The sequence below is a fragment of the Thermobia domestica genome, chromosome 5 (genome assembly GCF_964235325.1).
Source record: "Thermobia domestica chromosome 5, izTheDome1.hap1.1, whole genome shotgun sequence".
Classification (NCBI taxonomy): domain Eukaryota; kingdom Metazoa; phylum Arthropoda; class Insecta; order Zygentoma; family Lepismatidae; genus Thermobia; species Thermobia domestica.
The window spans coordinates 196,919,972-196,937,319 of NC_137458.1; the positions used below are offsets into that span (position 1 = coordinate 196,919,972).

The 17,348-nt window shown below is 34.7% G+C and overlaps 1 protein-coding gene across 8 annotated transcripts in view; it reads right to left on the reverse strand.

Moving 5' to 3' along the window:
• The window catches only part of ABCB7 (ATP binding cassette subfamily B member 7), a 786,091-nt gene extending 769,182 nt beyond the window's left edge, over positions 1-16,909 (reverse strand). For 2 of the 8 annotated variants that reach the window (XM_081759543.1, XM_081759547.1), the window contains exon 1: positions 16,482-16,618. Coding sequence is in view for 2 of the 8 variants with exons in the window: in XM_081759541.1 (XP_081615667.1) it covers positions 16,452-16,664 (213 nt within the window). In the remaining 6 variants the exon portion in view is untranslated. Of the gene's footprint in view, positions 1-16,451 lie in introns of all 8 variants that reach the window. The other 6 variants (XM_081759548.1, XM_081759544.1, XR_014131590.1 and 3 more) reach the window with 5 other exon arrangements.
• Between the last annotated feature and the right edge of the window lie 439 nt (positions 16,910-17,348).

Genomic DNA, 17,348 nt, shown 5'->3' on the forward strand with positions numbered 1-17,348 from the left:
CGTCTGAGCACAGAGTTCACAATTTTTGATGTATAGTTTAAAAGTTTGTTTTCGATTTTTCCAGAAAAATAATTCTTGAGCCAATGTCCTGTTTCATGAATTTGCTTTATGACACGTTGAACCAGAGCTGTGGGAAGTACTCGGGGCCAAATATTTAGTTTAGAATTCCGAATATAGAGTAAATTATTGCTAACTGTAATTCGGTCATTAACTGCCTTAGTATTTAACTTATTTCTCAATTCACATCAATAGTCATCCGATGCTTGTAAAGTCTTCAATTCACTAACTTCGAATCAAGTGTTAACATCATAATTTACAAAGTTTATTTGATAATTCTTGGATTCGGCATAGCATTCGGGAGTATTCCGACTCAAAATGTCCGCTATTTTATTGTCGGTTCCTTTTATATGTTCGAAACGAAGATCAAATCGTTGTAGCTTCAATAATATTTTAGTTCTCATATCTAAATTTTGCAGAATAAACGCATAGGTCTCTGCATTATTGTCGCAACTTGCCTACCCAAAATATAGTAAGAAAAGTGTTCGCACAAGAAAAGGACTGTTAATTCTAGTTGGAAAATGCAATAAGATACTTCATATAACTTTAATTTACGACTGGCATACTCGATGACCAATAGATCTTCGGTTTCATCATACTGCGCGAGGTAACCAGTCAGATTTTCTAAAGAGGCATCTGGAAATAGGTGAAAAGATTTAGAGAAATCAGGTTGACTGAGTGCCGGAGGTTCACTCAGTAACACCCTCAGTTGTTTTAATCGTTCCAATAATTCAGCAGTTAAACAGTACTTTCTATCCTTTTTCAGGAGTTCGAAGAAAGGTGTTGTTAAAGCAGCAAATTAAGGTATGAATTTTCTTCTCCATGAAAAATAGCAGCTTTTTCTTAGTTTTAGGGACCAGAAAACATTTGATTGCTTCATTTTGTTTTGGGTTCGGTCTCAGTTCTGTTGCATTCACTACATGCCCTAGAAACAGAATCTGTTTGCACGAATTGACATTTCTTGAAATTTAAAGCAAAATTTCCAAATTCTAAAATTTTGAACAATTCCTCAAAATGGTTAAAATGTTCTACTAAATTTGAAATATAACAAATCGTCAAGATATACTACCACAAAATGCCGAGTATTTAGTCCAAAATAAGAATTTATAATGTTTTGGAGGATACTGGGGCTTGACTTGAGTCCCTTGGGTACGACACATAATACGTATTGTCGACCTAAATAAATGAAGCTAGTGCACTGGAATGAGTCAGGGTGGATAGTCCATAGAATTTTAGTTCCCGAAATTCGGGAACGAATTTCGTTTATAGGTTCGACTTGAATTTTTGAGCTGATCACTTTATTATTCAGTAAGCGAAGATCGATCACTGGTCTCACACCCCCCGATGCCTTCCTTACACAGTGTATAGGATTTCCATAACTGCTAGGTGTCATTCGCTATCCCCAATCTAATCCATTTATTTAGTTCTTCCTCAAATTCTTTTCGCATCACCTCAGGAATGGGATAAATTTTTCCCACAACAGGCTCCTGCTCACTGAGTTCGATTTTACACGGTTCACATCTTACTGGTTTTGGATACTTACAAAATAGATGCCTATAGTTGATTAACAGTTCGTAATTTCAATTTAGAAATTACGGGTCTAGATCCTCACCTTTATTAATGTATTCTTCAACTTTGATTTCTGAAATTTCTCCGAAATCTGTATTACATTTATTTGGAGAAGAGGGTACATCACACTCATGAGACATTTTGTTATTGTCTAGATGCACTAGTAGTATTTTTGGATAAGATAGATCTGAAGTTACTTTCTCGGAATTATTATTGTTCAAAATTAATTTACGGTTTTTACTATTCACAATTATTTGAAATTTTGCAAAGAAAGGTGATCCCAGTAACTATCCTGCTTTCATATCTTTAACAATCAAGAACGGGACATCAAATAAATTATCTTGAATATTTAAAGTAAACCCTTAACTCGAAAGTTATCTTCCTGCAAAAGCGTTCAGATGGATTCTGGCCAAAGGTTTTAATTTTGCTGATCGAAAAGAATTTTGTAATCTTGTCCAAACATTATAGTCCAACAGATTCAATTCTGCTCCCGTGTTCAGAATTCATTTTATCTGTATCCCCCCTACCTCACAGTTTACCGAAGGCGAAGGAAATATCTCGTAGTCATTGTGTTTAGTATCCTCTTCATCCTTTAAGACAAAGTAAGTCAACAGCTTAACAGGAGTTACCACCGACTCTTCTCGAATTCCAGAAATCGAAAAATCTGTTACACAAATCTGGTTACAATTTTGATTCGGGGAGAGAAGTTTCGTTGAGCAGGCATAGTCTCCCCTTAAGGACGACTGCTCAACATGTTTTCCGAGGGCTGATAATTACTACTCAACACAGAAGGATTACTATTATTTATTGCTCCGACAGTCACAGAAGGATAAGACGGATTTAACGCGGAAGTGACTGATGTCATAACTGAAATGTGGGATGGAAGGGTAGAACTTACTAAGGGGACGGGAGGACCTTGCCCAAATGTTGATTTCATATTGCACATGCCAGGTATGATGTATGGAAGTGGTACATTTCCATACGTCATCGGTAAGGTTTGAATTTCCGAAATAGGTTGATTTTTCTTGATTTCGTTTCCTCCCCAGCTCCATTTAAGTTCCCGATTTCTCTTCCAGTTCCTACGTTGTACATTTCCGGTACCGTTTCTAAACAGTTGATTATTTAAATGATTTTCTTTTAAGGACTTTCACCATTTATTGCATCAGTTTGTACCGCATTATCTATACTAGTTCTTTTCCTTTGAGTAACAAAATTTTGCCGCACATTTGGTTGTTTCTTAATTGGGAACTTTGGACCGCTGTGACTATGAGACGGGCTATTGGGACTACATTCTAATTCGGTTATCCTGAGAATCAAATCTTGCACATTGCTAACTGATCCTAATTTTAAGATTTTCGATTCCTCAGTGGGTAAGCAACCTAAAACCAGATCCTTTAATTCCTGATCAGATGGCGACGTCACAGTTGAGTTATAAGTTTCCACAATATAGCGAACGAAATCTAATAAAGAAGAATATTTGTTCCGATCATATCTCAACAAATAGAGACGACGCTTTTGTGCCCTCTCCATCCGTTGAGATATATATTGCAACTAAAGAATCGAACAAAATCTTGTTTTTATTTGGTTCGCGACACTTCGATACCAAATTTTGGCAGATTTCTCCAAGCACCTCGCTATTATATACATCCGATCTTGCTCGGTCAAAACATATTCATTGTCTGAATCAGGTCATCTAAGAAAATTTGAGCTGCTCCTTGCGTCATTTTCCCATCGAACTGCGGGAAATGATGCAATTCCCTTAAGTAAGAAACAGCGCACCGTTTATGTGATGGGCTATTTCCCCAATGAACGTTTTCTGCGGGTAAGTCCCAAGGAATTTCACAATTCACAAAATTTACTATCCACGTTCATTTCTACACCTTTTTCTCTCTTCAGTTGGTTTTCGAATTGAAGGTTCATTTCGTTTTCATTTTATTCCTATGACAGGTTTACCATTTCGGTGACCTTCTTTTCTTCCTCCGAATTATATGATGAAAATCTCCTACACTCAGATGTACTATCGATCCACAATCCCTCCAAATTATACGTTTTAGTTTCGTTACTTTCGTCCTCTAAAACAGCAATTTCAAATATAGTGTTTTCAAGTATTTTATTGTGTACTGAAAATTCCCTCTTTCTATCTAACTTTTCGCGAAACAATTTTCGCATTTATCCTGTGCTTCTGAAATTTCTTTTTGCAAAGATTTCTTTAAGGTTTCCATATTCTGCCTACACTGATCTCGGCCATGTCTATAAACATTTATTACATCCCTTTCGAGTACTATACCATATTGACAGTGGTTTCATTTCGTTCACGCCACTTTCGGCTGTCTTCAGCTTGCTGCTCTTTTACAATATTTACCTTCTTTTGACAGTTAATACTAACCTTACTCATTTCTACCTTTAAATCGGACATCTCTTTCGTAAGAACCTCAATTTTTACATCATATTTTCGTTAGTTTCTTGTAGTCCTGATTTTATGTTATCTACATCTATCCTAACGCAGTTGACAACGTCATTTAATTCTCTAGAAAAATCATTTTGAAGCTCATTTATACTTTCCATACATCGAGTTTTTGTATTATTAATTTCTAATCGAAGCTCTCCTAAATCATTAGTTAATTCTGCTTTCATAACAGTTAAAGACTCTTTAAGTGATGACATGTCGTTCGATATTTTTGACATTGCAACATTTTAATTCACTACTTAGCGATGACATTTTAGTATCAGTTCTCGTCATTTTAGTATCAATTCTCGTCTCCAATCCGGTAATCACGGTTTTCCAAGTTTCCAGAAGAAAACCCCCATTGATCTCAATTGTCGGTATACTTTTCACCATTCTATCTTCCGTACTAACAACACTTACACCTTCACTAACTCTACCATTTGACTCTCTCTCTCCCTGTGTCTGACAATTTAAACAATACCAACTACCATCATTTTGTTTCAGTATTTCAAGCTCTTCAGATGATAATCCAACACAAGTTGTATGAAAACAATTTCCGCATCTTTCACAGTTTATTCATATTCTATAGTCTGAATCACCTGTGCGTTCGCAACAACTATGCTGTTTAGTCTCATGTTGGTCCAGAATTGTCACGAAACTCATATTGTTATATAATATCGGCTACACGTCACAAATACTCTCGAACAAAATCACCAATGTGTACTCAACAATACCTCATTTGTATAAATACTAATTTTATAGAATTTCACATTGGTAACACATACTTTAGTTACAGATATAAACTGTATTCTTATCCTAAAGCTGAAGGTCGCCAATTTGTTAAATACCAGACTTCTCAAATAATAATAATCACAAATCTTGGATGTGGTCGCCAATTTGTTAGCACGCTTTCTTGCCGCGATTATTTAAAATGAACAAATATCAAAGTAAACAAAATTGTTTCATAAACCCAGTCTCATTTCCATGGAAACTAATCCTGACTGAATATGCCAATTTAAAAGAGATAGTTATCTAGCCCAGTTATTTATTTAGATTTACTGTTTATCAGGGTGGATTGATTTAAATCAGTCTGATTTAAATCACGATTTTAATCAAGATTTAAATCACTTGATTTTTTTAATAAAAATCGTTGATTTAAATCAAATTCCGAAATGAATTAATTTAAAGTGAAAGTAAGTAAAATCCCGTTTCTCTTCTGTTATTCCGATTATGGAAGATAATAATCATAATACAGTGAGACTCAAATGTATGTAAGCATAGCATGAAACGAGTATCATGTGGGAACTATCAGGGAAAATCCCGTTTGAACCGGTTACGGGTGAACCCTGCTTTCTTCTCTTTGTAACACAGGGTTTTAAAATTTCTGTTCCAACGGGGAAATCACCATGGACATTTAAGATGAAAGCTCTTTTGTGTTCATGTCTATTTGTTTGTTTCCAGATAATAGGGGCGTATTTAGAGGGTTCGATCCCCTCTCCGAAGCAAACAAACAAAAAAAAAAAAAATAATTAGATTTTAAAATTTTGGGCGAAATTTATGTACTAAATACATAGAAGTTCCTCGGGATCGTAATACGACAAATTTTGGATGCGTTAAAATATCGAATAATACTTTTGATAAAGTGGATACTTGACCCCATTGCAGAACATGCCGCGATCTGCGATGTGATCGCAGAAAATTTGCCGCGCCTGTGCAGGAAAAACTGTAAGAGGAAATAAAATAGCCAACAGAAAAGTATCAAAACGTGCCTGCTATGTATAGATGTCTTAAATGCACGGACAACTCGCATTTGAACTGTTTTTCACGTCACATAAAACATATTTTTAACAATCACAAGTGTTTCTTCTTCTGGAACTGATCATCTTGATTTTTTTATTTTGGAATTCCTGCAGGGAATTCGTGTTATTATTCAGTTCAAAATCTCTTATCATCGCGAATTGTGTCGAGGAATTTGAAGCTTTAAAATATATAAAACGATAATTATGTCTGTTGTGCTGTATGGTTGTGAAATATGGTCGCTTACACTGAGGGAAGAACGCAGACTGAAAGTATTTGAGAATAAAATCCTGAAACGAATATTCGGAACCAAAAGGAACGGAAATGAGAAATGGCGAAAACTTCATGATGAGAAACTGCATAATTTATACCATTCACCAAACATTGTTAGGGTCATCAAATCTCGGAGGTTCAGGTGGGCAGGACTGTAGCGAGAATGGAAGAAAGTAGGAACGCTTTCAAAGTTTTAACTGGAAGTCCAATCGGAAAACGACCATTAGGAAGACCTAGTCGCACATGGGAGGGCAATATTAAGATGGATCTCGCAGAAATAAGAATACAAAATAGAAACTGGATTCAGTTGACTAAGGATAGAAGTCAGGAGAGCTTTTGTGAACATGGCATTGAACCTCCGGGTTCCATAGGTCATAGAGTAAGTTAGTTAATTTTAGGCTAAGGCCGTGTCCAAAAGATACAAGTGCACATTTGAAGTACGCTTATTTCCGGAAGTGACGTTACCTAGTGTGCGTCAAAAGGTCCAAGTTCACAAGTGTGCGAGTGCATAGTGCGTAGTGTGCGAGGATGTACACTACGTTAGTATACTTGTGTGCTTAATATGGCGATTTCTCGTAGAATGACCTAATAAAATTTTAATAGGCATATTCTTAATATTTTTGTTTAAGTAAATATATTTGTGGACTGATTTTATAATAATTTACTTGATAAACATACAAGTTAGTGATTTTACAAGTCGAATATAAAAATATTACGCAAATAACAAATGTATTTACGTTATGTTCTTTGAGTATGCAATAGAATTTAAAATAGTATAGGGAAAACAAACAAATAGTTTCTTTAATAATGCTATAAAGACATTTGTGCTTAAATATTACATGGTTTATGTAGCTTAATTGAAATAGTTGCACTATCGGTAATGCGGCTATTTGCACGTAAATGACAAATTTTAATGGTGTATGAATATATTAAGTTCTAGCATAGTATACATAGATTATTCATTTCTCTATAGCTACAGCTACAGCCGCAGCCGCAAATGTTAATTCATAGACACATAAGCCTAATTTTATAGTTTTGATTCTAAACGAATTCCTTTCAATGATACCATATTTCCTTGCACTTGAGAGAGACTGTAATATACCAATTACCGTACATTGTGTATTTTTGACAGGTACCGAAAAGTGAAATACAGATCAAAAATTCCTTTCTCCACATTTATCAAAGATTTCACAAATTACTCCTGGTAAGTCTTTACTATGGCCATTTCATTTTTTTTTATTCTTCGATTTAGCGATTTGATCTCTTGGTTCCGGTTTTAACAACTTACCTCTTCACCCATATACTGTATATAAGGTAGTAGGTAGGTTGGTTCCTTTTTGTACCAAAGTATAATATTTAATTCACATAATATTGACGAGCGAGTGTTAGCGAGTGAAGGCTGGTTGGAACCCCGCAGAGCACTTTCTTTTCCGTCTTCGTTACGAATCGGTTCATTGAACGATTCATTGAAAGAAATGTCCAAAGTAAAGACTTGCCTTCCTCTTAATTCATATAATCCCATTACTGTACCCAGTATTAAAAGATTATGAACAATAATTTCTTCCGTATAGTTGAACAATGAGAGCCATTACATTACATACTGTATTTTTTTCATAAAACCTTCTCTTAATTTTCATAAAATTCTTATTATATTTTTAGTAGTTTATTTTACGTTTATATTTGGACGAGGGGATTTGTTTCGTTACTGAATAACCATTTTCGCAGTGGGAAGCATGTAGGAGAGTATATTTCAAGAGAGATGTAGGGCGCCGAAAGCGTAGTAAAATGCACGTAAATGTTGAAGTGTATACAATATACAGAACTCCATTCAAGCAGGCTTATAAGATAGTAATCTCACTTTTTTTTTTTGTTATTTTTACCATACTACTTTCATTAGGGTTACTCGCCTTGAGTATGTATTATCCTTATAAATTGGTATTTCATAGCGACATAATAGCTTTTTTCTGTAATTTTGGTCCTCATGTTGTTCAACTTTACCATTTCTTTCCTTGTCATCCTTCTATGTGTTAACTTTTGCTGTAGATTAAGAATACGGAGACACTATTTCGATGATTTCCAGGTAAAATCAATAAATTCACAGTGAAAGAATAACATCTAAGGAACTTCAATATTAGCGCAATATGGTAGAAAGAGTTCAATCAGTATGCCTGAACTCAAAGAATACAGTAGAACTACAACAATTATACTGTCATTGTTGTGAAATCTACCGTACAGGAAGCAATTATACTCAGTATCAACCCTCTCCCAAAGTAGTTTTGTGCCACATTATTGTAAATACCGCTCCCCTCGGTGTCCTAACGCTCTTGCACGTTGCCTACTTTCAGTTGCAATAAAATTCCTAAACTAATTCGCAAAAGTGTCTTCAGCGCCCTAATCACCAGTGCTACTCTTCTTTCGGGAGATTATTAAATATTCCCTCCGCAAGCATGCCTAATAAAGTAGAATATCGCCAATAGTTTAGTGTTTTTTATGCTGTTACGAGTTTATTGTGCACATAAGACAACGCACACATATATTATATATGTATTGCATTTATGCTCCGCTCTTGTTAATCTGCGCGTGAAATACCCAAAATGACAAATATTTGCAGGCACGGCAAAGCTGAAGCTGTTGGCATACATGAAAAAAACTCTTAAATCATTTTATGGTTACCCCATATAGTCAATCTGTACGGTTTATTTATCTTTAATATAACTGGAAAGTCATTCATCTAAAGAAAAAAAAACATGCTAATTTTTTCTAGTACGCGAAATTCTCCCTTCTTTTGTCATCAATGTTCCATATTCCACCACAACGAGGCGCTGTAAGCAAGTGCTGATCAAAAGCTAATTTTACGAAGTGTACACTATTTAGTGTGCACTCCATTTGTAAACTTCGAGTGTGCATCCTCGAAGTGTGCACTATGCACTTTTGGACACGGCCTCAATTTATGTACTTTATATGTATTTCGTGCCGCTAGCTAGTTCCAATTGTTTAAAAATATGCCCCTGCCAAATATCAGTAACTTTCGTGAAAAGAAAAGTGTCATGTTGATATACATTGCTGTACTTTTTCCTTAATGCTTAAGAAACATTGTTTGGGATTGAAATAGGTTAACGATTGGGATTTAATTCAAAATTAAAACCCAATACTTTCACTTAAATGACATAATTAACATTTAATACTAATTCCTAATGTTTTTTCTTCAGTTCGCGACTTGTATCATACGAAGAAAAAGGTTTGATTTAAATCAAAAAAATCGATTTAAATCAAAAAAATCAACAAAAATGATTTTTTTGAAAAAAATCATGATTTTTTTCCACCCTGCTGTTTATTCTCATTCCAATTTTGACTTTGAACTTTCTATTCAATACATTCTAACTCTTTTTCAAGTTCTTACTAAAGTAGTAACCGCTTGTGAAAGATTTGCAACTTTTCTAGAATAAGGTACTATTCTGTTTATTATATATATATATATATATATATATATATATATATATATATATATATTAAACTTATACTATAGCAGTTTTAATTATGACACAAGACTGAAGTAGAATGTTCGATTTCTCTATTACTGACTTTTTATTTTCAGATAATGGACTACAAAATATTCAACATTCTGGTTAAGATGGAAAACATCAATACCGTTTGAATGAAGAAAAGATATTTATAGAGAAACTTTTTGTAAATTGTTCAAGTTTACATTACTATTCATACTAAGTACAATTTTTATTATTTAACTCTATATTATTTACATTACTATTCATACTAAGTACAATTTTTATTATTTAACTCTATATTATTTATGTTTTCGAGAAAAAATATTTAGATGATTTTCTTACTGCATTTACGTATATAAAACGAACTAATATACACACTTTTACTCACACATTTACCATATGACGTCAGGAGGATTGTGTATTTAAATTAACATTGCGCAATTATGAACCTTATTTGTTTATTTTTTTCATTGATATGTAATACAGAATTTCTTCAAGACGTTACAAACTTTCTTAACACATATAGTATTATATAGATTTTCATGACATGCTTTAGTAACCAATATGTATTTTAAGGTATGCTGAAACACAGTACATTTAATCTGTACTAACATATCTTTCATGATTACAATGAAGTCGCACCTATTGTGTATGAATTACAGGAAACAATTTTTCTTTGAAGTGAAACACAATGCCGTAAGACATGTTATCAGCAACTTGGCGAATTCTACAGGAAGAACTCCAACACAATCTTGTTCTTAGTATACGAATAATGGACATGAACATTGGGTTTATGTACTTTTGGTATGGCAGAACTTTGTCTTTCTGCGATGAGTTTTTGTAAGTCAAAAATTTTCTGCAGGAATTCCAAAATAAAAATCAAGATGATACTATCATGTTTTGATTACAGCGTTACATGAAGCATGGTAAACTGTTTTCAGCGCTATCCTTAGTTCGAGTTACAAACTGTGGAGTCACATTTTTTGAAAGAGTTTTGGTAAAAGAAGCAGATTTAAAATATTTATGATACGATACACCATATTTTGTAATGATATCAGCTTTAAGGAATTTCCTTGGTTATATATATATATTGATGGGGATCCATTTAGGATAATGTATGTATGCTGGTCTGTTGTTCCAATATCATTACAAAGACCATCCTTTGCTACTGGCCTTTTCTTCATCACATTGGTACCCACTGAACCCCAACTTTCACATATGGCCTCAGACAATGATATACTCAAACAAAACATCAATAGCTTTAGTGCAACAGAGTAATTGTCTCGGAAATCTGTTATGAAACGAAACGAAATCTTTGAGTTTTATGTCCCCGGTTATGCCGTTTAGGCTAAAGGAGACGGTGACGATGAGAAATGAATGAAATGGTGGAATGAAGTGGGAAGAAACAGAAGAACCCGGAGGAAACCCACGAACACGGTGTTTGTTCACCATATCAGAAATCTGTTACTGCAACTTTAAAGAGATTCTTTAATTCAAAAAACTTTCCTTTATTTCTTGAGCTGTTTACCAAGTCCTCCATAGCTTTAATGAAAATCCTGTATTCAAAAAATAATCTATCCTTATCTATATCTATCAAAAACTGAAATGTAAATATACTCACAAACTCAAAGAAGTTTGAAGAAGGAAAGTCCTTCTCTGCTTGTTCAACAAAAACATTACTTCTTGGTAAAGTTAAATATCCAAATTAAACAAGAATCCTGATCTAGACACTATCTGTTTCAAGAAGCTTGCGTCAGCATCAGCCTCATGCGTATAAACTTCAAATTGTTTCAGAAGAGAATTTAAAAACTTTGGGTATTCTTCGAAAACGTGTGTTATTAAAGCAATATCAGCCTCTTCTTCCTCTGGTTTACCATTTTTTTAACAGATGTCAGAATTTTTGAACTGATGAGTTGGTCCATTAGTGGAATTCCATTAAATTTTAAGACATTCACACATAGCAGGCGTGTTTTTATACTTTTCTGTTCGATATTTTTTTTTTTTTTCCTCTGGCAATTTTTCTGCGATCACATCGCAGATCGCAGCATGTTCTGCTATGGGGCGTGCATATTTCTTGTATTATAGTTTGAGCATTAAAGGTGTTCATGATTTATCTGACCTGTTCTTTTGTGCGACATGAAGGATGTTTGTGAATTTACGCCTGTTCCAAAGGAATGATTTTGAGACAGCTTTGAGGTGGTGTCAGCATCGTACGCTTTTATCCACTTCAAAATTGTGCATTAAATTTTCTAGAAATATGAATTTAGAAATTCGTGAATGTGGTCATTGGTTTGGTAGGTTTCGCTGTCGTAATTTGAAAGATCACGTTGATGGAAAGTCTGTTGAAGTTCCTTTGTCGAAGAAAACTTGGTTAGAGAATTGTAAGATTGAGATTGATAAGGTCATTACTGTGATGTATGCTTTTGCTCGTAATTGGAATTACGAACAGGCTATGATCGAATGTCCTTGTCATGATAGTTGTTTTAGCGATGCTACGATTGTCGATTGCTATCAGTACTGCCGCGAGGCTTGTACGATTGCACTTGACCGGCGTTATTGTGATTCTGGTGATCATATTGGTGGAACGGGACATTATCAATCGATGAAGTCAAAATTGGTCGGCGGAAGTAGAAGAGATGTGGACGGCAGCTGGATTGTTGGGATGATAGACGTATACACGAATGAATTACGTTTTGGAAATTTGCCCTGATAACAAGCAAAGTTTTCCAGCATTGTGTAGTATTATTTTGACTGCTACTTAGAGATACTTTTAACAGCTTCAAACTCTGGGATGGGTTTTATTTATATGTATAAAATAATAAAGTTTCGTTTCCTGCGGGTGGCGATCGCCCCCCCCCCCCCTCCTGGATCCGTCACTGTTTTGAAGCATGTTCGCCCTGAATCTTGTGTAGTTACTGACTATTGGAAGAGATATGATAGATTGACTTAAGTTGGTTTTAGTGAACATTTGATCGTTAATCATACTGTTTTATTGATCCTGAAACTGGTGCGTATACAAATAAGATTGAATTTCAGTGGCGAGTTTTGAGATGTTCTATTTCTTCTGGGAAACAAGGATTTTCTAGCCGATTATTTGTGTGAATTTTTATGGCACCGTGATGTGAAAAGATATGTGGATGCATTTGATCAATTGGTTGTGAATAAGCATGTTTATTCTGATTGATTTTCCATATTTTAACTTCGTTGTTTTTCCTGTGGTGGATTTTTTGTAGTAGTTTTAAATATTTATTTTTTTAGTAGAGTATATTTCGGGGATATCTCCTCAAAGTTTATTCGATTATAATTATATTACGTGCTTTTTCTGTTCCTGAAATACTTTTTTGTTTTGAAGTGCTTTTGCGGGGGTCCGGGGTATCTCCCCGCAATATCAAACGAGTTTTTTCTTGGGATTGGGTGGGTAAGTGGGGTGTATTTTGGTGCAAAAATGCCACAATGTGTTCCGGACTTTCCTTTAAGTGTTATCGGAACTGTTCACTTGGATTCCCAATAATCGTTCAGAACGGGTCAATGTAAGTCATAGTACTGGTTCCGGAGCTACTGTAGGGCTCATAGCGGTCTGGTCTCTTCTAAATAGTTTAAAAGTAATCAAAAGTACATGAAAAAATTATCAAAAAGTGACCAAAATCTCATCAAAAAGTAACTTTAATCCTTGATGCGGAACTTGGACATAAATTGAATTTTACACTTTTTTTTTTCAATCAAAATATCATAGCTGAAATACGTCATAGGATCATAGCTGAAATACGTAATATTTTACATTAAAAATTATTTTACTTAAGTTTGTTAACTAACAGGATTGGCTGGTTTAAACCAAGGTGGTTTAAACCAGCTGGTTTTTTCAAAAAAATCAACTGGTTTAAACCAAACAAAAAAAGAACGAAAAATGCTTTAAATCGTGTGATCTTCATGGTGAGTCTTCACATTTGAAACCATCTACATTAAGTTTATGTACTTTTCACCTTTTAATCAAGGAGTTCCGTGTTCAATTCTCGGTCGAACCACAACCCATCTTTCAAGTGTAAACCAAGTAGCGATTCGAGGTGTCCCTTTAAGGGAAACTCTTTTCCGTGATATACCTTGGTATTTCATAAGTATGTTAAGCCTAAACATACGAAACGAAACCAAATTATATATTTTTACTTGCCTGAATGCCTGTTGTTTTATAAAGAAGCCAAGGTTGCGTAATTATATTGACAGAAATTGGCAAAATTTATCAACTGCCTACGCAGCTTCCCGCATCAGCTTGGATCTGACTTTGTTTTAATTTTATTGAATGGTATCTACATACAAAATTTGTAATTTAATACTTTTTAGCGTAGTGATTATGACACGTTGACCTTAAAATTTTACATACAAATACACTTGAAGTAATAAAAGGTTTTCCCAATGGCTACGGCGGGAGTTTCCCGATTTATATATAATTCTGTATAATGTTTTTACTTGTGTAACTGTTTATATTTTTGTCCTTTTGAAATGACTTGACAATTATATTAACAACTAGGGCTATGTAAAGATCAGTACAACGTATTTTTATCAGGAGTCCTTCGTGAGTGAGTCGGCAATCGCATTTGTGACCAATTAGTCCCGGTTTCGTGTCGGAATGGACAATTTTTCTTGGATAAGCCGAGAAGCGGTTTGTATTCCGCTTTAAGCTTATGTGACCCCTTCCAGCATAACCTTGTTGCTGCCTAACAACACCAAGGCGAAACAAACTAATTTCTGTCCATATCTAATATAAATACACAGAGTAAATTATTTAAACCAAAAAAAACTGGTTTAAACAAAAAAGGAGGGGGGTTAAACAAAAAAAAACTTTTTTTTTTGTTTTTTCAATAAAAACCATGGTTTTTGCCAACCCTGTTAACTAATAAAAACAATTGGATTATTTAGAGGTTCTTTATTATTATTTAGAGAGCTTTTAGAGGTTCATTATTAATTAAATATTTTGCACGGTCCTAGAAGGTAGACACAGAAGGGCTCTCAAATGCACCTTGTGAGCTTAAGCACCCATTAACTATCCATTGTGCTTTAGAAACAAGAAAGACTGAAGTGAGAATATAGTTGACGAGTCACATGTGGCAGCAAATACTGGTTTTCAGAACAGTAATGAGAAACAAGTTTCTGCCCTTTTCCATTTATTTTTATATTTTTCTTAGAAAACTGCCAATGCAAACGTAAATCACACGAAAAAATTACTTTACCTCTCCTCCCTCAAAACAATAACTTTTAGTAACAAACTTAAAAAAAAGTAACTTTTAGTGACCAACTTGAAAGTAACATTTAGTTAAAAAAAAAAAAAAAAGTATTACCGTTGTATCGCTGGACCAATTTGAAAATCGAAAAAGTACCAAAATGTACTGCATTTGGTTGGATTACATTAAATCACAGTACGTTAGATTACGTTATTCGGCGTGTAGTTTTAGTATAAGGATCCATAGTATAAGTAGTAGTAGGAAAGGGTTAGAAAGGGTTCGTTGGGTTCTGTTCTCGACATGAAATGGGCAAATTAAAGACTTGCCCAATTTTTTCTGTACATTTTACAGTCTATGGATCCGTATAGTAAAACAATTTTACCTCTCCGCGAAATAGTCCATCCGCCTCCGCATACAGTGCCGCTTACAGCGAAAACAATCAGCAAATACAACCATTTTTTTCACTTTTACTATTCCCCTTACCTTACTTTCACTCATTCTTCCTCACGAACTTAAATAAATTCGGCTAATCTTTAGCAGAAGGGGTCCAGCAATTGTTTCTTTTTTAAAAAAAAAAAAAAAAAAAAAAAAAGTACAATTTCGGTAATTTCTTTCCCATTAAGTGTTTAGATGAGTTGGAGTTGGTTAGGTTAGACGGTCCATGTTCCGTTAAGGGGGTCCAAAACTACACTGGACCCCCTTAAGCTAAGCTAAGCTAACCTAACCTAACCTAACCTGACCTAACCTAAAGTAACGTAACCTAACCTAATATAACTTTATATTATGTACTCTAATCAAACGAAAATCAATAGAAAGAAGTGATGTTAAAGACACTGGACCCCCTTAACGGAACATTGATCGGTTAGATTAGTTTATATTAGTGTAGGAGTCCAGCATAATTTTCCAAAAAAATATAGAATTTCGCTTATTTCAGCTTATATTAGGTTACGTTATGATAGGTCTAAGTACTTGCATCATCCATTTCTCCTGTAAATTTTGAGTTTTTTACGTGCTCCTGGACCCCTTCTGCTAAACATAACTCATTGAGCCTTGATATCGATGGATTTGGGGGAAATACGAAATGCCATCCGCAATCCGACTTTCATTTAGACTGTAAACCTTCATGAACGAGAAGGTTCTAGAACACAGTTCCCCCGATATAGGTTAGTGGTAAGGTTGGTTCCTTCCAGTACCAAAGTTTAATAATTCATTCATATTGTATTGCCGAACGAGCGTCAGCGAGTGAAAACGGGTTAGAGGCCCGCAGGGCTCGTTGTTTTCTGTCTTTATTACAGCTAAATGGGAAAGGGGACCTGTGTTCTAGATCCTTGCCTTCATGAACTCCGTGAGCACGCCACGTGACACTTGGGTTCTTAATCTACACGAAACTCAATTTGGATTAAATTCCGTTATGATCGCCGCTATTACTCGTATCATTGTAAACCTAACCGAAATTTACCGTGTTTTATAAGTTAACGCGAGTTAACAGAATTTATGTCCTAATTTTAATTCTTGGACAACTATTTCACATTGATTTTTTAATCTTAACTTAAACGTAAAAGCTGTAATAAATGAATTGCCCCAAAACATTACCCAAGGTTGTAGTATAGGAAGTCCACTCGCCTTAGTGTAAAATCTTGAACAAGACGACGTACAGTATAAGCACTTCAACAGGACACAATTATAGGTATCAACAGCAGACGACAATTTATTCATACCCTTTGAGTACGTATTATTAGTTTTCCACTTCACAATAAAAGAATTGCTACACACCACTATCTTTCGTACATTCAACAAGTTCGCCATATTCGCCACAGCAGTGTTTCCAACGTATATCACAGGTGATCAGTGGATTTGAGACCATCTGACTAAAAAACAACACAAGAAAAAATTCATATATCCCTCATACGAGAAAAATATCCCTACACATAGTATCGAAAGAATCATATCAAGGAAGCAACCCCGAGGATAGGCGCACCGGGTCTTGACACTTTTCCCTAAAAGTTTCAAACAATATACTTATTTTGTCTGCACCATGAGTATAATCACGTGTAGTTGACCGACCGAATCAGGAGAGCCTCTAATCATTCGTCTTTGGATACCTTTCAAGAAAATTTTCCTGCTGCGTGAATCTTTGTATGTTAACATACAAAGCAACATCTCAACATGGAAACTTGTATTTTGGGATCAAATGTTAAACTTTATAATTACTGTATATCCCATGGTCCTGTCCTGGAATACAAATAATGCAAAAGTGAAATGCTTAAATAAACGGTTATATAAACCATGCGGTGGACAGACATATGTTAAGACAAAATAGTCACTCTAACAATATCGAAAATATTCTTAATCGTCTCTGCTACGTTAGTACTGGATTCTGTAGTTCAAATTTTAGTTTGTGCTATCAACTGAAATAAATAATAAACAAAATGAGGTAGCTATGCTGACTTGATGGTCAAGTGAAAATCGGCACCAATCAAAATATTTCCA